Source organism: Lissotriton helveticus, chromosome 8, assembly GCF_964261635.1.
Source record: "Lissotriton helveticus chromosome 8, aLisHel1.1, whole genome shotgun sequence".
Taxonomy (NCBI): Eukaryota; Metazoa; Chordata; class Amphibia; order Caudata; family Salamandridae; genus Lissotriton; species Lissotriton helveticus.
Window position 1 is genome coordinate 367,325,677 of NC_136069.1, and position 22,604 is coordinate 367,348,280.

The following is a 22,604-nucleotide window of genomic DNA, read 5'->3' on the forward strand; positions in this document are numbered from 1 at the left end:
CACACAATGCACCCTGTCCATCTAAATTTCTTGCTGGCCATCGTCCCCCAAAACGTGCCGAAAGATAGCCAGGACAAAGGATCGCAGGTCGTCTCCCTCCGCTCACCATGGGACTGCACGAATACAGGTATTATCTGATAGAGACTACTAGCTGCAGATTCCTTAACATAGAATTATCCCCAGGCGTGAGACTGGATCCGGAAAAATGTTCTTTGCCCCAGCATCTCTGCGCGCCGGGGGGGGGCGGTACCGCGTGACTTCACCCTGATGTCCGCGGGCTTGACGTCAGCGAAGTCACATAAGCCCCATCCCTGCGTGCCGACATCAGTTTTTTCCTTTTCCGCCTGCAACGCGGATCCGGTTCGTGCTCTGGGGCTGTTTAGGCCTTAACCTTCGCTATTGCGTGCGCTTGTGGGAACAGAGTGCAGATGCCTTCGGGCTTTAAAATGTGTTCGTCTTGTGGACCTCTGATGTCGGCGACGGACCCTTACCTCATTTTCAAGTGGTGCTTGGGGGAAGGTCACGGCTCCACTGATTGCGAGGTATGCCAACGGTTGAAGCCGAAGTCGCGGTGGGAGCGCCGGATGAAACTTCTCTCTGCTCGCATGTCCAGGTCGGCTTCGTCACCTCGATCAGCTTCTGCAGAAGGTTTTCGAAGCAGCCATCATAGTCGTCGTCCTCGTCCTCATCCTTCTCCTGTGCCTCAAGAGCGTCGCTCCCCTGTCAGTAAGTGTCACAGTTTGTCCCCAAGGGTTGGTTTAGTCCTGTTGGGGGCGTGGGCTCTCAGCGGGTGATGCAGCCCCGCATATCATCCACCGTTTCCCGGTGAAGGGGCGCCGAGAGCCCAGATGAGACATATGCTGCGGCTTTGCAGGCTTCGCTGGCTTCTCCTCCTACCCCTTGTGGGACGTCAGCGGATCCCTTGCCCTGTGTGGGGCCTTCTGTGGCGTCGCCGGTGGCTCCGGCGCAAACTGGTTCAGATCCAGGCTCGGAGGATGTGATGCTGTTGGGTTTCGGCCCTTCGGGGGTCCCTCCTTCGGACCACGGTGCCCCGGCTTCGCCGCAAACTACTGCGGGAGTCCCTGTGGTGTCACGGGAGGTCGCCGGGGCTCGGGTCGCATTCCTGAGCCCCTCTCGGCCCTTTGAACAGGCGATGCTGTCTAAGGCCGAGGTGACGCAGCTACGGCGCCGGCAGCTGCTGGCCCTGACGGCACTACAGGGGTCGGCAGACCCCCCTCGACTCATCATGGGTCGAGGCTGGCGGGGGACCCCTCTTCCCTCCCCAGGTCCCTCTCGTACCTCCTCGCCGGCGGCCGCCTCGTCGGAGGTCGAGTCGGCCTTTGCAGCGCCACAGGTGTCGGGGGGGGCCCCCTCTCGTCCCCTCGTGGGTCGAGGCTGGCGGGGATCTCCTTGTCACTCCTCGGGTTCTCCTCGTCCCTCCGCGCAGGCGGCTGCCTTACCGGAGGTCGAGTCGGCCTTGACACCGCCATGGAGGTCTGCGGGCCTCTCTCGTCCCCTTATGGGGCGAGGCTGACTGGGAGCTCCTTGCCACTCCCCGGGTGCCTCTCGTCCCTCCACGCAGGCGGCTGCCTCGTCAGAGGTCGAGTCTGCGCCGTTCTGGCGCCGTCCCTTAGCCGCCTCGGCTCCAGCCCAGCCCCGATGTCCTGCGCTGTGTGATATGGAGGAGGCCTGTCTGGCGTCTCTTGTGGCGTTGGACGACGCCGCCCTGCTCCAGGTTGCGGACTCTACGGCGTCAGGTCGTGGACACTTCTTCGTACGTCCCCTCCTCCCCAGAGGTTGGGGGCCTGCTGGTGTCGTCCTCGCCGGAGACAGGCCGCCGCGTCGTGGCTTTTTCCCAGACGTCATCCAAGGACAGCTCCTCGCCGTCGCTGTGCCCGCGGTTTTTGTTAGAGGTCCCCCCACTCCTCGGCGCCTCTTTCTCCTTTCCGGCCCTGGCTCTTCCCCACTCCGTTTGGCTTAGGGGATGGCCACCTTAGCTTGCAGCCATCGCCAACGGAGGCGCTGCTTTCCCCACCGCGGGGCCCTGCAGAGGGGGGTGCGGCCTTCGTTCCCGCTGTTTGTTTGCGCATGGGTGATATGGCTGCCCATTTCCCCGCGGATCATCTACTGGAAGTTCTTCACCAGGGATCTGGTGGGAGGGAGCTGCTGCTACTTTTGAGGGGTTGCTCCATTCCTCTCTGGGGATGTGGGGGCACCCCGCCACGGGGGATCCGGTGCCTCAACACCTTCCAGCACCGCGTGACCCCCCCTTTTGCGGACCGCCTTTCCCTCCCTGCTGTCGCTGCTGTCACCACCATCATGGGAGGCCCGCTGGCTGGACTCTTGGGGCCGCAATATGTTTGCTTCAACCAGTGTGGCTCTGCGGGCCCTTAACATCTTATGTGTGCTGGCTAGGGCCACCTCTTGCTTGTGGGGCTCGGCGGAGTCCCTTGGATCTGCAGCTTCCCAGGAGGGTGCTGGGGTGGACTTGCGTCACCATGCGTTAGATGGCCGTGAGCTGTCGGCGTTTATTCTTCGCTCCGCTCTGGACATCTCTGAGGTGCTTGGTCGTGCCATGGCTTCTTCGGTTGCCCTTTGCCGCCATGCTTAGCTTCGGGACAGTGTGTTCCCTGAAAATGTTGGGAAAGGCTGGTGGATTTTCCCTTCGATGGCACTCTTTTGTTCCACGCCCCCGCAGACACGGCCATCCGGAGATTCTTGGCGGGGCTTCGGCCACCTCCTCCTCCTCCCCTTCAGTGAGCTGCGAGTTGATCTGGTTGTTGGGAGCTGTTCTTTTGTTGGGGCGGGTCCCCCCAGTTGTGTAATCTGTAGGTTTTCATGTGCCTGAGTATCCTCTTTTGTTGGGACTGTGGCTCTGTTGGCTGCTGGTCGGCCCTTCTTGACTGTGTGTTTTTGTTTTGGGTTATTTACACCATGTTGGCCCTAAGATTAGGCCTTCTGCTTTTTTCTTTTTGGCTGCTTGACAAGCCTTCTGCGGGCGTCTTTCCCGTGGATCTTTCTGTTGTCCTCTGCTGCAGAAGTTTCTTCCTAAGAGGGTTGGCCCCAGCTTGGCAGTCGCCGTGTCTGAGTCGGGCAGTATCTCTCCTGTACGGGCCGTCTCACGCCCTCTGGACCACGCACCGGCCGTGCAAGGGCTTGTGCACACCGCGCCGCCTCGGGCAGGTTTCCGGTCCGTCTAGGCGCGCGGTTGCCGCCGCTGCCTTCACCGCCCAGGGCCCTCGTGGTCTGATAGAGAATCGAGGCAAAGATCATTGAAACAGCCACCAGCCGCTCTCACACCATCACCGTAGGAAGCGCCACACAATTCCGGTCCCCATATAACTGTTTGTGGACCGGGGATAGGGCTATTACAAGGCGATGTAGTGGCCAAGCCGGAGGGACGAAAACACAGGTCCTACCGTGCCGCCATTTTGGACACGCCCCCTGACAGCTTTTTAGTAATTAGGTAAATTGAGTTTTGTGTCCAACCTCTTGTTCTGTGGTATTGTATATCCCCTGTGCCCCTGATGCATTTGATTGTGCGCATTTCCTGCCTGAAGGTTAACCGGGACATTTACAGCCTGAGTGGATGAATAGGAATTCGTTGAAGCAGATGTGATAACTTTGGGACAATCGTTATCTTGAGAAATTTCTGGGAGAATTTATAGCTCTGGGTTGTCTGTCTGCTTTTTGAAATTCATCACTCATATTTTGCTGCATGCTAAGAATTTGCATGCTGCTCTATATAATGTTTGGATCACACAATTATCCACATTGCAAAGGACGTAATATATTTAACATTAGAAATGTGTGCACTAATTTGCCCTATTGTAGATTGGTCTGCAGAATGTTATATACCTTAATCAGTGTACTATGTTCATGCTGTGTGTTTTCTTTTCAGCCAAAAGCTTCCAATGTCCTTGGTGTAGTCAATAAGCCTCTTGCCGCTGCAGGCAAGCAGTCGCAATCCAAATCATCACGCATGGAAACTGTAAGCAATGACAGCAACAGTTCTAATCCAAACTCTCCTGCAAGGATCAAATCAAGGTATGTAGGCAAGGCAGCACTCCTTTAAAGTTGGCAGAAGTTTCTTGAGCTCTTAACACTAGCATCATGACATCATTAATCATGTAATCTGCCTTACTGTACATATTTATTAGTGTTTAATCAAAGCCAAGATGCAGCTTAAGTAGCTTGTTCCAGCCCGGCTATACATTTAGTGTTAAAACCAGCTCAAATTAGTGGAACTGTTTAAACAAATCTACTGGGCAGGATTCAGTCCATTATAGGTGCTATATGTTCTGTGTAAATTTGCAAACAACATAAAACCATGCTCCAAAACTCACTTTTCTGCCCTAATGACATGAATGGTTTTGAAGAGTCTAAGATGTTTGTTTCTTATTATCGCTCCCATTTTTATGACTGATATTTGAAGCAGGATCATGGATAGTATATTGAAGATGGAGCAAATCAGCAAACATTTACAGATAAAATGTAATTTGCTTGTCTTGGAACTTTACAAGCTTAAATGATTCGCTCACACTCAATGGAGCTGTAGTGTATTGAAAACCATTATATCAGACAAATAAAAGAAAATCTGTTATCAGCTGGAATAAAAACCCCAAATGTACATTCTTTATTTTTAGAATTGTAATCCCATTCAATTTTAAACTAATTGAAAGACATCCTTGAAGTCCTGACATTCTTGTAATTGTAATTGTTTGATTTGGATATGTGGAGTAGTGCTACCACAAGGTGTCTTAGGAGTGCTAAAGGAATGAGCCCTATATATCTTTCAGCATATACGGGGGCTTCTTAGCCATACATTTTGAGCCCTGTCAAGTGAATAGCCACATCCACACAAATAACATTTCGACAACCAGCCCATCGTAACCTCCTGCCTTGGATGAACGTGTGTTCCCTGTGTTTTAACAGACACATTCTGGTGCTGCATGGATCAGAAACAAAGGGTCTACCTTTCATTGTAGCCCAGTCTAGGTGTACCACGACCCAGTTTGCCAAAAGTTAGGGAGTTGCTTTGCTGTAGAACACTATCTCAGGGCCTAAGTCAACTCAATGGCCAAGGGCAATACTTTGCAGTTTTTGATTCTTTTCAGGACCTTCCCAACCCTGAGACCTCGCCACCAGCGGGAGCTAACAAAAGCCTTAGTGACGGCACATGTAGATCATTAATATCTTATGTAAACTGGACTTCCAAAGAAGCGCACTGCCAGGATGCACACACCAGTCTTTGTGTGAATCTGAACACCCACAGGCAAATGGACAAAACATCCTCTCCATCTCTTAATTTACATATTATTGTGTTGTCACTCAACTCCCAGCGAGCTGCTGCTTTCATGGGGAAGTAATGGCCTCAAAAATGTAATGCCAGGGATACATCAGAGGAACTTAGTTGGTTTAATTCAAAATAACATCTATTTCTTTTTATTGAAAGGCTTGACAGTTCAGAATTGGATCCTAGTGAATGTGAAGACTACACCATGATGGGTTCCCCTTTATCGGGAAAAAAGGGGGATAAAAGTAATGACTCTGATCTCTTAAGGGTGAGTGCCTTATTGTAGGTCATTTTGCATTTCTGTAAGTTGTTTAACAATTGGAGATTACATTTGTATTATCCATCCAAAATCTGTTTTAGTCTTATGTATGTTGTCTTTCGATTTGGTTATAGGTAACTATTCTGATTCCATTTTATAGTACTGGCTTGGCAGAGTACATCCTTTGTAAAACCTAGTAGATAGTATAAACTACAAGAAGTTAGTACCATTGTCCATATCGATAAAAACAAAGTAACATTCATTTTTAGTCAAATTTTTCATTGGCGATGGCTCTATTATTTGGCATATTGTAAAAAATATTGTTTTAGATTATCTGAAATTGTCTATTATTCATCTAGCAAATAATTATTTTCAGAGATTCCTAACCATATGAATAACCCTAAGCACTAAACAAATACTCAGACTTTTCTTTCCTTACAGATTCCTAAACTTTTATTTTGATTTTCACTGAATTGAACATTGGGTGTAGCTTTGATTTTGCAGCATGAATCTCTTCCAGATGCACATGTTGTGCAATGTTTAATCCCTTTTAACGTTGTAAGCAGAGAGTCTCTGTCTTATCACCAATGTTTGTGATATGGTGCTTGGGCCAGCCTATGATTTAGCAAAGCCTTCCGACTCAGCTGATGGCAGGCCTGCTCTATGAATCCTCTCCAATTTCACAGCCTGCAAGATCTGGCAGAAAGCGATAGAGAACAATGTGGAGTTGATTCTCATTACCTGAGGAGGCATGGTACATCTACTGGTCATCTTCGGAAACCTAACCCCAGAATGGTCTTCCCGCTGGTGGCCACAGTCCATGGGTCCTCCCCCCACTCCTGTTGGCAAAGTGAGGAACTTGGGAGTCATGTTCGACGACCGTCTCACTTTCTTCCCTCACGCAAATCAGATCACCTCCTCTGCTTTCTATAAACTGCGACTGTGAGAAGTTGGCCTGATGTGCAGTGCTCACTATTCTAGTGATCACTATATATCAGTCCAAACAACCCTTATTGATGATTGGTTGTAAGTCAACCTTATAGACCAGCTATCCTAGTAGCATGGATACGAGCAGTCTAAGGCTAAGACTCTAGAGGGCGTGTTAAGCCAGCTGTTTTACCATCACATTACCCCTTGAACACCCAGTGAAAGGACACCACACAAGTTGTTATGAAAATAAACAGTGTATTTATTTATAACAAGACAACCCTGGCTCTTTATGAGACAGGGAGCTAAGCACACAACAAAACTCTTATAAAAATACTTAAGTTCGCACAGTATACACAAATGCCCGAGGGGCACGAAAAACCATATACTCTGAAAGTGGAATGCGAAATTACTAGCAGGTAAGTACAGTACTAATAGGCTTTGGAATCGCTAGGACTTGACTATAGAATCGTTAGATTACTTCTAGGAGACCCAGGGGACTCGGGTGCAGAGTGTGCACTCTCACGCGGGATGCGGGACAAAGTCTATGATAGCTAGCAATGTTTCACGGGCGAACCCGACCTGGTAGGGAGAAAACGACAGTGGATCCTGACCCTTGGCTAGTGAGGCTATGCTGGGGCACCGAAATGCCGAAGTTACCTAGCCCAGGGGCTGCAGCTGCATAGGTCTCAAAAGACGTCGGGAATCCTCGTAGACGAACCAGGAGCCTCGAAGAAAGATGCTGGCAGGCGACCAGTGAAGAGTGTTCGAGTTGATCCAAGCCTGGATCTTGAAGATGGATGACACCTGAAAGCAGAGGGGACCAAGTTCGTGACTACTAGCCAGTAGTCAGTGGGCACCAGGAGGGCACCGGATGGTAGTCACCTCGACTAGGTGAGTGGGCGACGCTGTACTCTGCAGATCTCACGGACCAGGAGGCGTTGTCGGCGACCAGGATGGAGAGGCGAGCTGTCCCACGATGGATGAAGCTGTCGGCGTCGAAGAACCCAGGATTGGGCAACAAAGCCTTGGCTAATTCAAGCCCACGCGGTGGACTCAAAATGGCGTCTTGAGTGGACCAGGAGGGTCCGGGGTGCTCCTCTTCTGGAAGGGAGCAAGAGCCAGTCTGGAGCAACCAGACCAGCAGCAGTGATGTCGTCGGGCGTCGTTCAGAAGGCCACAAGCCAGCGGGCTAGTAGCCAAACAACGCGGGGAGCAGCAAAAAGCAGAAGGGCCCCACGCCGATCGTGGAGATGCTGGGGGGCTGCTCTTCGGTGCTGGAGCTGCTCAGGGTCGGGGCTTCTCGGACCCCAAAGCACTCGCCAGGAGATTACTCGGCGGGCTTGCTGTGCAGAAGTCGTGCAGTCTTGGCAATAGTCGGTCCCTTGAGGTCTCGTCGCACTCACGGTTCTCAGCTTGGCTGTAGAGATGAGTAGAGGTCGGAGGTGCCAGGGAAGCCGGGTCTTGTCCAGCTGGGCAGTCGGATTCCGGAGGAAGGACTTACAGCAGACCGCAGTGTTCTTGCGTTGGTGCCTGCGGATGCAGGGTGACTACTCCTTAGTCACAAGGGAGAATCTTGAAGAAGGAAATCTTGAAGTCCTTTCGCAGAAAGTCGTGTCTTGATTCCAAAGATGATCTAATTTGGAAGGGGGCCTGCTCCTACCTTTATCTGGGAAAAGGGGGCTGGCAGGCGACTAAGTCCTGCCCTATGGGTGGGACCAGGAGGGGGGTGGTTACACCCCTCTCCTTTGGCGGGCTTTCCCCAGGCCAGGGGCTGGAGTGCCCCTGGAACTGGTTTCAGCCGGCCTATGCACAGTGAGCACCGGGGTGCCACTTGCAGTCACCTTCCTCTGTAGCCCTGCCTACCTGGAATACACAAAACCCTGTCTGGGACGGTGCTGGCACCGCCCCTGGCAGGAAACCCTTTGTCCTTGCCTCCTGCTCTGGGAGGACTCCCAGCAGCAGGAGGGCAGACTTGTGTCTCGGTGGCAGCATCCATTTTGTGGATGCTAAGGCTCTGTCTGACTTTAACCGGGGTTATAGGTTACATACATGTCGTGTCCCTCTAGAAGGGTGGAATGCTAACCCCGTCGCCAGAATTGGCGAGGGGTTAGTATTCCAATTCGTATGACACCTTACTCGACATGTTTTGATAAAGCGATACCAGAGTTGGCATGTAACCGCGAGGATTATAATGCACTTAAGAGTATATGGTATGCGATATCATGGAAACGGCTAAGGGATGGATCCCGAAAGCCGCAGACAGGCTCAGCTCCTGCCAGAGCACTATCTCACACGATTCCAAGCACTCTGCCTTCAGGATTGTCAAGGCCTGCCATAGGAGTGACTGATAGGAGATCTGTGTGCCCATTTTAGGGTTAGATATAGGAATACTATATCTAAAGCAAGGGGTGATTACACCACCTTGCCCCAGCTGTCGTGCAGCCAGTTGTGTCAGATTTGGATGGCCAGCCAGGGGTGGCATAATACATGCTGCAGCCCCTGGTAGGCCCTGGGTACACCTATGCCCTGGGTACCTAAGGTACACCGTACAGGGACTGATAAGGTGACTCAGTATCCAATTAGATATGTACCTAGGGTACATGGAATCCATTTTACAGAGAGAGCAGTAGGCCTGGGGTCCCGAATAGCAGGGCCCCAGGTCAACTAAGTCAGAAAACCAGCAAAACACCAGGCAAAAAAGTTGGGGGCAACCATAGTCAGGGATCTACCTTCCTACAGCGACTTATTAAGAAAATTCTCCCTTTCCTCCCTGCCTCAGCTGGCAAAACTTTGATCACGTCCCTGGTTTTGTCCACCTTGGACTATTGCAATGCTCTCTTCCTGAATTCTCAAGAAAGAGTCCTTAATAAACTGCAAGCCATTCAAAACGCTGCTGCCAGACTGCTGGGTGATGTCCCCAAATTTCAATCAGTCTCAGGAACCATCAGAGAACTTCACTGGCTTTCGATCAGGAATCGAATTAAATTTAAGGCTCTTTGCATTGTCTATAAGGCGCTGCATAACCAGGGACCAGCCTTTCTCATTCAACAACTTACCCCCTACCGGCCCACCCGGTCCCTGCGATCCTCCGATCGACTTCAGTTGGAGGTACCCCGCACCAAACTGGTTTCATGGGGCGACAGAAGATTTCTCGTATCAGCACCCAAGCTCTGGAACACTTTGCCACCATCCATAAAAAGTAGCCCATCCCTCTGGTCTTTTCGAAAGCACCTTAAAACTTGGCTATTTGACCAATAATCCCACCCTCCTTTAAGGCTGAATTCAGCAGATACTTAGCGCCGAGATGCCCACGGGCCTTCGTTCGCGCTCTATAAGTGTTTAAAATAAAAAAATAATAATAATAATACTTTCACAGAAAGATGGTGAGACCTTCCACTCCAAACCTCATACGCGTCACCTTCATGAGTTAAGATTGATCAGTACTAGTCAGAGGCTTTTAGCTTACTGCCAGAGGTATTTGATGTCATCTTAGCTGCCTGGATACCAGATACCGAGTCTTTCTATATAGGTCCTTGGAACCTGTTTGTTTCAGGGTTCCAGGCTGCAGGCCCTTTAAAGGCTCGTCTGACGCCCTCCACTATGTGCCTTGTTGCGCCAAACAGGACATAGCCGTTTCTGCACTCAAATGATACCTGTACTGTCTGTTTATTATGTATTTCTGAGAGACCTTCCTTATTTAGGTATCACCTAGCGTTCAGTTTCTTGGAAGGTTCACTCTGTATCTCTCCATCCAAACTGGTCCATAGGTTAGAAAAGTTGAAGGCGCCTTCAGTGCAAGAACTTTTACTGTCTTCTACCAAGACAAGCCATTCTTACCTCCCCTTTCTACCTAGGTTTTGTGTCCGTTTACAAATGGACCAGTCTTACACTCTTGTGTCTTTATATGCACCTCCTGCTTCTTCTAAGGAGGTGGAACGTTTGCACAGGCTTGACCATAGGCAAGCTGTTACCTGTGTTCATTGGACAAGTTTAAAGTGGTTAGATAACCAGCTTTCTGGAGAAGACTTCTAACTAAAGATTCCCCCCCATTCGAATAAGCTCCAGGCATCAGAACAATTCGGAAAATCATGCATGCCGGTAGGTGGCGGCAAAGTGTCCCATGCCTGGTGTTATGTAGGCAGTGGCACCCAAGGGCGCTGACATTAACTCCTTTCTTTCCGCACCAACAGTTGCGGATCCGGAGAGCTACCCAGGCCACTTTTTTACCAACTTTTTAAAGACTTATGTTGTTTTGATTTTTTATTTTCCTCTTCTACCAGTGTTCAGGGGATATGTTCCTCTCCCCCACCCCAGAAAACCTGTACGTTTTAAGTCTTGTGGGAAATGTCACAGAAGAATGTCTATAACTGATCCCCACTAGGTCTGTCTGTGGTGCTTGGGAGGGGTGATGGAGGGGGTCAAGTCATGGCTCCAAGGCCTGTGCAAATGTGCATCAGAAGGTGATTCGGGAGAGGGCAATTAAACTTGGCATGGCAATGGTAGACTCTGTGTTCCTCTTGGCTACGATCTGGTGGTCGCTCACCGGCCTGCTTCTGAAGTTTTTCCAATGAAGGGCCGTCCCTAAAGTCGTTGTCTGGGTGGGGGCATGTATAAAGCTCACAGGCATCACCAAACTCCTTAAAACAATGCTCTTCAGGCTAGGACTGAGCAACGTCATCAGCAGGGTCAAGGATCCCATATGCCACTTCATCCTCAAATTCAACAGCAAAAGACAGAGACGCTGTTTACGAATTACAAGGTTGCTTTGGCCCCAGCGGTCCCAGGCTCTACGTTGGACAGGGTTAATGCAACGCCTGCTCAGGGTTAGAAAGAACAATAGCTTTCTTGTTTGGTGTTGGAAATAGTGTTGAGGAACCAAACCCTAACAAAGGTATTGGGATGGGGCTTGGGACCGGAGTCAGTCCAGATCTAGGGGCTAATCTAAGGGGTCCAGTCAGCATCTAGGAAGGCCCTGCTGACAGGACAACAAATGCTTCTGCCACCTCTTTGGGCCCAAAAGGCGGACCATAGGGAGCCAGGTTGCCCAAAGATGTGGGCCATTGCCAAAAAAAAAAACCTCCTGAATCTGGGCAGGAGTTGCTCCAATTAGAGGAAAATCCTAGAGGTGCAAAGACAAATTTGGCACTGGCTCTGCAGGTGGCGTGTGAAAGCGAGGTCTAGAAACATGAGGACGTCCCAGACCCACTTCCAGGGACTTGAAAGAGCAAGATAAAGTCAAGTTCTGCTCCAACTTCTTTTTTGTCTTAATCCGACGACGACCATACTCAAGATGAAAAGCTCTGCCGAGCGAGAGTCGCCTTGCAAACATCAATGCACAAAACTGCTAACATTGCGCACTCTCTTCAGAGGGGAACAGATCTAACCACGGCCCTCCCCACTGTTGAAAGAGACCTTGCTCCACCACCTTCATCTCAAGTGGAGCACAGGCCTTCTGTACGCCTTTCCACCCATACCACTCCTGCCCAGAGTGCTCAAGAAGGTCAAGCGTCACCGGGCCCAAGTCATCCTTGTAACTCCGGACTGGGCACGGAGAGTTTGGTATCCCGCGCTTCTGCAGATGAGCGTCGATCCTCCGATCAGGCTGCACCTTCAGGAGGATTTAATGTCGCAGCAGCAGGGGAGGGTCTTCCACCCGAACCTGTGTACCCTCCGCCACATTGCATCGAGATTGAGTGGCGATAGATGGCAGCTTTTGACTTTCCTCCTGAAGTCTACAAAGTTATGCTGGCAGCCAGGCTTCCCTCCACCAAGTCGGTATAGGCCTGCCGATTGCAGATATTTTGTAAATATTGTACAGAACGGTCTGTTGACCTCCTGTATGCCTCCTTCTCTAACATTCTTCTTGTTATCCTTCCATTGTCCCAGCAGGGCTCTGCTCTGGGTACACTGAAGGGTTGCTTTTTGGCCCTTTCTGCTTTTCTACGGTTGCCAGATCAACCTTTCTTTTTAAATCCCCTATTGTACTTAGATTCTTGAAGGGACTTACACATTGGTTTTTCCCCTCACCATTTATCATGCCACAGTGGGACCTTAACCTGGTTTTCACTCAGTTGATGTGTCCACCTTTCAAGCCACTGCACAATTGGCCCTTCTGGCTGCTTACTATCAAAACAGCCGTAGCGGCAATAACTTCTGCCAGGAGGGTGAGTGAATTGCAGACTCTGTTCTCTCAGCCCCCTTACCTAACCGTCTTTACGGACAAAGAAGTGCTTCGCACTAGGGCTTCTGTTTTTGCCTATGGTGATGACACCTTTACATCTAGGACAATCTGTCACTTTACCCACCTTCTATGCTCCTCCACATCCTTCTAAGGAAGAAGAGCATCTCCACCATCTGGACCCAAAAAGAGTGTTATCATTCTACCTCGGTCCCTCTAAAGAGTTCCAGGTGGATAACCAGCTCTTTGTAGGCTACATTGGAGCAAAAAAGGGTCATGCTGTGTAGAAGAGGACCATCTCTCTTTGGGTTATCCTCTGCATAAAAATCTGTTACGCTTTGGCAAAGAAACAGACTTATGAAGGCCTTGGAGCTTATTCAACCAGAGCTAAGGCAGCCACCACAGCTCTTTAGCCTTGTGTTCCTGTCCTCGACATCTGCCAGGCGGCTCTGTGGATATCCCTACACACGTTTGCCATACATTAGTGCCTGGATAATCAGGTCCATAGGGAGGTCCTCTTTGGCCGTTCGGTCCTACAGGACTTTCTGGTGTAACACTTTTCTGCAGTCCCTCCTTCGGGAATGGTATTGCTTGGAGATCTGTTCTACAGGAAGGAATCGGTTTCTAGATTCCTCTATCAGATAGACAAGCTAGTTACCTTAGTTACCCCTTATCTGGTAGAGACATGATCTAGCCGCAGATTCCTTATGGACCCACCATCTTTCCAGCACTGCAGATTAGTTTTTGGTGTCACGGCCGTTCCCCGTTTTCACACCATGGTCTGTTCACTTCATGGTTCCGAGCTTCTTGCGTGGAAAGTTGTGAAAAGTACTGACATCAGTGCTTGATAGACGACACAGACGCAACCTATTGGCGCTCAGGGGTAGTGCTATCTAAAATCTTCCAGGCCTAATGCCTGAAAGTTCTAAGTTAAGGATTCTGTGGCTAGATCATGTCTCTACCAGATAAGGTGTTATCAAAGGTAAGTAACTCGTCATTCGTTGGAGTTGACTAACAATATGCCAAAGTCACACCTGACTTCCTCTCATATGCGTTTTTCATCGGAGCAATTGTGGACACAGTGCAGTTTTGCACCTTCCCACCAGCGCGGAGAACCCAGGACATTCAGGCTATGATCCAGATGTTTCAGCCTCTGTCCTGGATTCCAGTGAGACCGGCTGAGGCTGCTGGGTCTGATGGCCTCCTGCATCTTGCTGGTGAAGCAAGACAGATGGCCCATGAAGGCTCTTCAGTGGGATCTGAAGTCGCGGTGGGTACAGCCCCAGGGTAATCACTCTGATTGCATCCTGATTATCCCCTTCGGCGCTAATGACAAGGTCAGCTCGTCATGGGCGTAACCTGCGCTACGCGAATGACGAGCTTACCTTGTCACGTAACGTGGGATTTTCAAAATCGCAGCGGGAAAACTGCTAGCGCGCATGCGGTTATGGAGGAGACTGCAAAAGACTAGCAGTGTTTGTTACTAAATTGCGATCTCTTAAGTGGCATACCCCTCTCCCTTCCCCCAATCAGAGTTGCGATGGGGATAGAGGCATCCCTTCTGGTTTGTGAAGGCTGTCTGCTGAAGTGGAGATATGGTCTCCTGGTGCTCCGAGCCTTCCTCTTGGCATTAAAAGCCTTCATGTATCCATAAAATAGAGATTAGTACAGGTGCTTACACACGACATCAACCTGCACAGCAACATACAGGTCAGAATGGGGTTTTGGAACCTCACCCTTAAGGCACTACACGTCTGGAAATGGCTGGACCACTGCGGGATCTTCCTGGTGGAGAACTACCCGGCAGGATTTTTTAATGTTAGGGCAGACAAACTCAGCTGTCGAGACCTAGTGGATCATGATCATGAATAGCAGTTACTCCCGGAGGTGGAGGATGACTCTTCCACAGAAAGGGAAACTATGGCTCAATCTATTTGCCACCACCAAGAACACTTAATGCCAGCACTTCTGTGTGTCAAAGTTTCCAATGCGTCTTTGGCTAGGAGACTTCCGGACTCCTGCATGCCTTCCCGGCATTACCTCTACTGCTGTGAGTTCTGAAGAAGTTCAGGATCGACTGGGTCAGTTACCCCAGTGGTCCCAGATTAGGCACGGAGAGTATGGTATCCAAACGTTTGGACGTGAGCATCTGTCCTCTCCTCCATTCAGGCTGCTGCGCCATTTCTCCCGGAGGACCTGCTATTGCAGCAACAGGGCAAGGTTCTGCTCCCGTTTGTTCACACTCCACATTCATGCATGGAGGTTGAGCAGCAAGAACGGAACACAGTCGACCATCTCCCCCCACCAGCCAAGTTATCAGACGTTCTGTTTGTTTTATACCTTGCCCAGCAAGGTTTTGCTTTGGGCACAGTAAAAGGGTACTTTTTGTCTCTCTCACTATTTTACGGTTACCGGACCAGCCCTGATTGTTAGTCACTGGTTGTGAGGAATTTTTGGAAAGACCTACAACACTGGTTTCCTTCCTCTCCCTATGCCATGCCACAGTGGGACCTTAATTGGGCCGTCACTTTTTTGATGTGCACTTTTCTTTGAGCTGCTGCACAGCTTTCCATGTTTCTGAAGACTTAAGGTTTAATGAGCCTCACATTTGGATCCTAGCACTTCCTAATTGCTTTCACCTTTGCATGCCGAATATGTAAAATGCAGATGCCTTCATTGCAGCTGCCTTGCACCACCTTCTTTTTGGATAAGCTAGTGCTGAAGACCTGGGTGCCCTACATTACCAAAGTTGTGACATCTTTCCACACTGTCTAATCCATCACTTTGACAACGTTTTTCGCTAAACTTCATCCTTCAATGGAGGAGAATAGGCTCCAGAGGTTCAACTTTAAAAGGACATTCAGCTTCTACTTTGACCAGCTCTTCCTAGCATTTTCTGGAGAGAAAAAGGGAAGGCTATGCAGGAAAGGACCTTGACAAAATGGCTAGCTCTCTACATTAAATCTGCTGCGTGCTGGCAAAGAAGCAACTACCTGAAGGCCTTTGAATTCATCCCGCCAGGTCTGCTACAACAGGTCATGAGCGTCTGTGCATCTGTTCATTAAACACTACTGCCTTGGGAGCCAGATCTGACGGGACCACCATTTTGCCCGCTCAGTACCGCTAGGCTTTGTGGGCTGGGACTACTCCCAATACCCTCCACTTTTGGGTGGTCCTGCTGTGGAAACTTTTCTTAAGGTGAGAAATCTGAATTTAGAATTGTTCATCAGAAGAGAGAGCTACTTACATGTGGTAGTGCTGTTTTCTGCTGGCTACGCTTTGTAACTAGTTAGTTCACTGCTCTCCCACCTCTCGTTCTGCGGACATCATAGTAAGGTTCCAAGTTAGGGTCTGGTACAGTGTCATCTGCAACTTTTTTGTAGTGCTTCGTGTTTCTAGACGGGGAAGGAGGAAAAATAAGAAAATTACGTCTTTTCAAAATGGTGGCACTTATAGGTGGCGCTGGTCCTTCACGTCCTGGTGCAACAAAGTCACAGAGGAACCACATGCGCCATGGGAATATTGCGGAGAAAATGTTCTGGATTTAGTCCGATGCCTGGGGATATTCTTAAAGTGAGGAACCTGAGGTTAGTTTATCCACCAGAAAGAGTGTTACTGAAGCTTAACGTAACTCATACATTGGGGATATGCCAGTTAATTTCTCAATACTGGTTAGGTGTTTTTTTCAGTAGTAAAAGTAACATAATTGTATGTTATTTGGAAACTATACCATGCGGGTATGTTTTACGTTGAGGAATGCTCAGATGAATTATTGACTTGTATTAAGGAAATGAATGATTACATTCCCTTAGAATTTAGCTGGATGTAGCAGCTTTCTTTGCTGAAAACTGATATTGTTGACAACCAGTGTTTATTGGTTCATAATGGCAATAAATCACATATAATTATCCGGGCGATTCTATTGATTTGTTTGGGCTCGACACTAATCTATTTGGAATTTAAGTGTGGACTGTGGGTGGTTTAATGAAGAAGGCTATCTTGACTTGGCACAAGCAATGGCCAAAACATTCAAACCTGCTCCTCTTCCGGAGTGTGATGCTGTTTATTTAGCTTTGGTGTTCCAGAGGAAAACGTAAAGGGAGCTTTTAATTTGGCATACCAGAACCCTCTGTAGAGCTATCACAATTTGGTTACCCATGCATAATAATTGATACATTTCAGAGTATTCTGGGTCATTAAGCTGGCAAATGTAAATATTGGCCTCGTGCAGATTGTTGTTGCTATTGAGTAACTTCCACCTTTGCCTCATTTGAGTTGGTAGATATTTAACATTTGCTTGAATCCCAAGACTAGTTAATGGTTGCAGAACATGATTCCAGTGACGCATCGCACACTAAACGGTGTTCAGTTAAACTAAGGTGCAACTCCTATTGAATGCCTTTCGTTGAACATTTTCTTTCATGTGATCAAATGTTGTGCATTCTGTTTTTCTAGTCTGAGATGGAGAAGCCCAGAGGTAGAAAGAAATCCGCACTTTTAGACTCCGAAGAGACTTTTAATATGGAGGAGGCCTCCGTGCCAGAACAGAAGACAAAGGGTGGCCAGCGAGGGAGGAAGCGAGCTGCAGTTACCATCGAGTCGGATGAAATCACGTGGCAAGACGAGAAGAGGCTAAAGGCTGATTTTCTTGAAAGTGAGGATGAACAGAACAGCCCTCCCAAAAAAGGAAGGAGAGGGCGACCTCCCAAAGCAGCAAAAGGTCTGCCATCGAAGGAAGAGTCCCCTGTAAAGGCTACAAAGAGGGGTCGGAAAAAATCACTTCCGGCAGTAGCCGCTGTAGAACCGGAAGAGAAGGAAGAGGAGCAGGAGCAGGAAGAAGAAGAGGAGATCGAAAATGTGGAAGAGAAGCCAAAAAGGCGAGGTCCATCGAAGACACCGCAGAAAAGGAAAGCAATCACAAGGTAAGTTCCTTCCGCTGATGTACCTTGATGCATGTAAAGCCCTATGTTTTGTGTGTGAGTGCATTCTTACAGAGTATAATTTAAAATGGATTACTTTAGATAGGACCTATAGTTGCCTAAAATCTAATTTTATAGTCCAGCTCATGAGTGGTGTACAATGTTTTGTTTTTGTTAGCTTTTTTTTTGTCTCCCATCTTGTATTTTTTTTTCAAATCATTTTAGTAAGACCTTAATATCCTTTATTCTTTTTTTTTTTTTATTTAAAAGGTTTATTTAACAAGTTTTACTTTACATCGCGCAGTACACCAAATATCCTTTATTCTTTAATCGCACTTTTCATCCATAGATTTTCAGAGTTTTGTATCTAACTTTAATGCTTGTGTATTTTTTTAAATTATTTATCTTAGGCACATATTGCATATCATTCAGTAAAGTGCGCATATGAACAAATGTGCACCAAACATAGTGGCATAGTAGGTGTTTACATAAAGAATGTTTACATAGAGAACATATGATTGTAATATAGTATTTGAGACACTGGGCAGAAGTCCTGCTTATTCAACTCCTACGATCTTCAGGAAAGTGTTATGGCTCATCTATTATGGAGTATTTTATACAGACAGTGTCCCTCAAAGGAAAAGACGGGGGGAAAAAATTAATATAAAAATGCAATGATAACTGTATTAGTTTGTCCGTCCGGACAAGAATTATTTAATATATTTATAGTTAAGAAAAACAATCAAGTGGAACACAAACACTGTGACAATTAAAAAAGGAGAGAGGGGCTCAGCCATTTTTCAACCGCTTGGAGACAAGCGAGCAGATTACCATGCTAATATGAACCTAAACACCCTAGCACAATTAATTAAATAATAATACATACCCAGTGTCAAGGTGTGTACAGTCGAATACGTTTGGATCCCTTACAAACAGAATACTGGGATCATCATGAGGAAATAGGTATATATGCCCGAGACTAATGCCTGTTGAACATTCACAGCAGTGAACTAGGTCCCGCAGGGGGCTGAAATCTGTTGAGGTAAGCGCGATAGAGTTGCCACATGGAGGTCCACTTAGGTGGTCCGAGGGCTAAAATTAATTTGTTTTCATTGGAAATTACCGATTAGATAAGCAAGGGCTGGCAAATCAAATGGAAGGCCAGACGATCTGCGTTGGGAGTGAGTAAAAGGTGATATGGAAAGAGCTAGGACCACCAGTAGTGTGCCAAAGGTTTCTGATCTATTATGGAGAGCAGGAACCTATACCTTTTTGAGGTCCATAGTGATTTCTACCATTGGTCTTACTGCAACATGGAATTTAGTCATTTCCATCACAAATCACCTGTGCATGTCATTAACAATGTTAAGAAACTGTAGAAAGATGTATTCGTTGGAACAGGTTACATGCCTTTACTAAATGTTTTTCATGTGCACAATTCTGCAGATTCATCATCCGTATCCTCCTCCCCACCCAGATCTAAGCGAGGGCTATTTTAGCAAAATGTTTCCATAATGTATGTTATGAATACCTCTGTATTTTCTTTCTACCAACGTCTAGACGTAAGTTGTATCATACATCATGTTTTTTCTGTGGAACTGTTTTCACATCCTGTGACTGCTGGGCGACCTGTTTTTGGCTCCATTCAGGCTCCTAAGGATATGCTGCATCAAAGTCACATGGGAGAGAGTGTTTGTATGAAAAAAATTCAAGAAGGCGGATAACATTTTAGTGTTATGTTTCAAACAATGTGTATTTAATAGGTTTAGCTCATACGCAAGGTTTTACATATCAGTTGATATTTGAAATAAATTGATTTTAACATAGGAACATTTCTAAGTAAGACCTAGAATGTTGGCCTGTATTTCGAATCGTTTTTTTTTATCTACATAGTTATACTTTGTTTCTATTTACAGCTCAGAACCTTCTGATTCTGGTGCCGACAATTCAGTTCCATCAACACCACAAAAAAGGCGTGGAAGGCCACCAAAAACACCTCCATCACAAAAGAAAATGAGTGTGTAAGTTCAGACTTCAAATTTGTGCAAAGAGTTTCTAAAATATTTGCAATGAACACCTTTCCTCCACTTGTTATTTGTACATGAAATATCCCAATCCGCATGCTGGGAATGTTTTTTTTCATAGCATCAGATACCTAAGCGTTCCATTGTGGGGCCAAGCTTAGTTACCAAAGATATTTTTTTTTATATGCATGTTTTCTTTAGCTAGCCTTGCTTTGTGCTCATTCAATGCTAACTCCCTTCTAGGCTACAGTTATGCTTTGATTTATGTAATTGGTGTCTTTACCCGTAACTATACAGGATGGTGAGATGTTGCAAAGTTTATGATTTGGTCTCACCTCAACACAACTGACAGCTTAGGTCGAGCAACGAGCACAAGTGTGGTGCTGCAGCCCCACGCCTCAAGTGGCCTACAGGCTTCCCTGGGGATGTCCAGGCATCTTTATGCACATGCTATTTGATGGTTTTCGCCTTTTTGGTGAAAATAGGATTCGTCTTTGGAACGCTTCAAGGAGAGTTGTTCCACAGTGTGTTGCCTAGAGCTGTCTACCCCTAGAAGACAATTTCTGCAGCAGTTTGGTGCTTTAGTTGCTGCACCAAGGGGTTTCAATACCAGCAATGCCAGACACCAGCCTGCTCAACCATTTCATGGCTTAGGCCGTGGCACCCAAAGACCACGTTCAGGGCATCAGGCACAATGTGCAGATAGTTTGCTACCCTTCTGGCAGCCATAAACAGAAAACTGCTTTAGAGTGTCCTTTTCAATACAAACCCATTCTATGGGAGGCAAAATCAAACATTTCCGCCAAGGGTGGCAAGATGTAACTTAAGAAAAATGGTTATTCCAACTGGCAAATGGTGCTACAACAGTCCCATTCCTTTCTGCCAAATTGCACCCTCCCCCATCAACACTGCTGCCGGAGGAACACTTGTCTGTTTTGCTGTGGGCAGTGCAAGTTCTCTTGGTCAAAGGAGCTGTGGTAAATAAAAATATTACCCTGGCATAATTTCTAGGCATTAACAATTAGCATGTATCAAATGAGAGGCAGAGAGTCCGTGGTGTCCAAGTTAAAAGGGCTTTATTCCAATAACTCGAGTTAAGGGAGAATCTGTTCCATCACCACTGAGGTTCAGGAAGGGTCTTCTAACATTTAATAACAATGAACAACATATATACATTTTGTCTTGTACATAGGGCGTAGGAAGGAACGCAGAGAAAGAAACAGATAAGAGCATGTGGGCGTACATGTGGGTGTACACTTTATGAGTCATAGGTAGGTGATAGGTAGGTGTCATAGGTGGGTGGTACACAGAGGAGGAGTTTGCATGACCAGCTGGAACTTTGCCCTACTTGTGTGCAACTTGGACATGACGTGCAATTGACGTGTAACTGGGAGGAGAGCTGACTTTCAGTCTAGTAGAGAGATCTTTAGTGTCAAGGCGACCAGCACATCTGGTACTAACTGATATCTTAAGTCAGGGGATGTATTATCTGAAGCAAAAGTTGCTCGTCACTAGGAATCAGAAAAAGCATATATTTCTTCGTTCATTGCGTGGGGGCTGTGAGCAAGCACTGTGATTTCATTTAAACGGAGACAGAGAGGCTAGGCCCTATCTTTCGCGGACGGGTTCTGTTTGCCTTTTTCACCGGGCATGCAGATAACTGTTATTCATAATACAGTCTTGGCAACCCTTGCTGGGTTTCTTTCGGCTGAGCTAGAAGTATGCGAGGTCAGAGATACGTAATTGCAGCTTTCAGTGTGTCAGGAGTCATGAAAACCCTGATTCAGAAAGTGGTTCATTACGATATTTATTTAAAAGTGCACAATGCAAATACATGGGCCTTATGCTAACTTAACATTTCTTACATGGGAGACTTGATGACAGGCACCTTAATGCAGGACGTGATTGCAGAGGCCTTGTGATTCAGGCCACTGAGAGAAATATGCATGGGTGACATGCACACATATGTAACATAGGGTACACGTAGGGGGCATCTTGGTCAGGCAAAATTTCATTTTCCTCATTCCCTCCTTGTCCCCTACGTAACCCTTTAGGATACATCTATATTCATGAGACCGTATAGTTGATCATACAGCATCATTTGTTCGTCCTTAACCCTTTGTATACTTGGATGTGGAACACATGCAGTTGCACACAGGCCGCAAGTGGCCGGGCCACACTGCAGACAGAGACAGCAACCAAATATCATGAGTAGGATCATTCCTAGGAAGGACAACACTTTCCATCCCCAAGCAGATATCACACCCCAGAGCCAACTGGACCAAGTCCATGTGCCTGGGTCTTGATGTATGTCATGAGCAATCTTGTGGAGCCTTGTTATCGCTGCATACACAGATGGCGCGTTATTTGGGATGAAAACGCAACAACTAGATCGGATCACGCTACAAGCTCCGCCCCTATCTGCCAAGATGACGTCTAGAACGAGGCAATTTTGAAGAACAACAAGTCTCATAGCAGACTGTTCCTGGGTCAAGTTCGCCAGGGCAGATGCAGTCACATTCACTACTGCTTCAAGAGTCCTTGTTAACTTGCGTATCAGTTTACTGTTTTGGACAGGACCTATGAAGAAAAAGAATCCTTTGTTGAAATCTGTATATTGCTCCCAAGCTGTTTGTCTGATCAATCCCTGAGGCATCTGTCTCTCTCCTTACTCTAACATGTTCTAGTCGTGAATCTCTATGATAATGGGATGGGGCCAAGAATACAGGTGGCAATAAGAATGCTATATAACAAGTCCCACCCCAGTCTAAGGGCAGATGTACATAGGCTGTCTGACCGCAAATGAAATAGGTATGGCGTGATGTTTTGAAAGAAGAAAGTCCTTCATCATTAAACTCTACTACAACTTTACACTTGCTGTGTCCCATATGTACTGAGCCTTTCTTATTAACACATAAATCACCTTTTGCTGGTAGAACTGACATAAACGGTGGACCTGTATTTTGCTTGGGCTGAACATTTAACATTATAAAATTAA

The 22,604-nt window shown here is 47.4% G+C and overlaps 1 protein-coding gene across 2 annotated transcripts in view; it reads left to right on the forward strand.

Moving 5' to 3' along the window:
* PDS5B (PDS5 cohesin associated factor B) overlaps positions 1-22,604 on the forward strand; it is a 772,752-nt gene that overhangs the window by 680,242 nt on the left and 69,906 nt on the right. For both annotated transcript variants that reach the window (XM_078657163.1, XM_078657161.1), the window contains exons 30-33: positions 3,902-4,047; positions 5,456-5,564; positions 17,119-17,585; positions 19,499-19,603. In XM_078657163.1, coding sequence (XP_078513289.1) covers positions 3,902-4,047; positions 5,456-5,564; positions 17,119-17,585; positions 19,499-19,603 — 827 coding nt within the window. The remainder of the gene's footprint in view (positions 1-3,901; positions 4,048-5,455; positions 5,565-17,118; positions 17,586-19,498; positions 19,604-22,604) is intronic.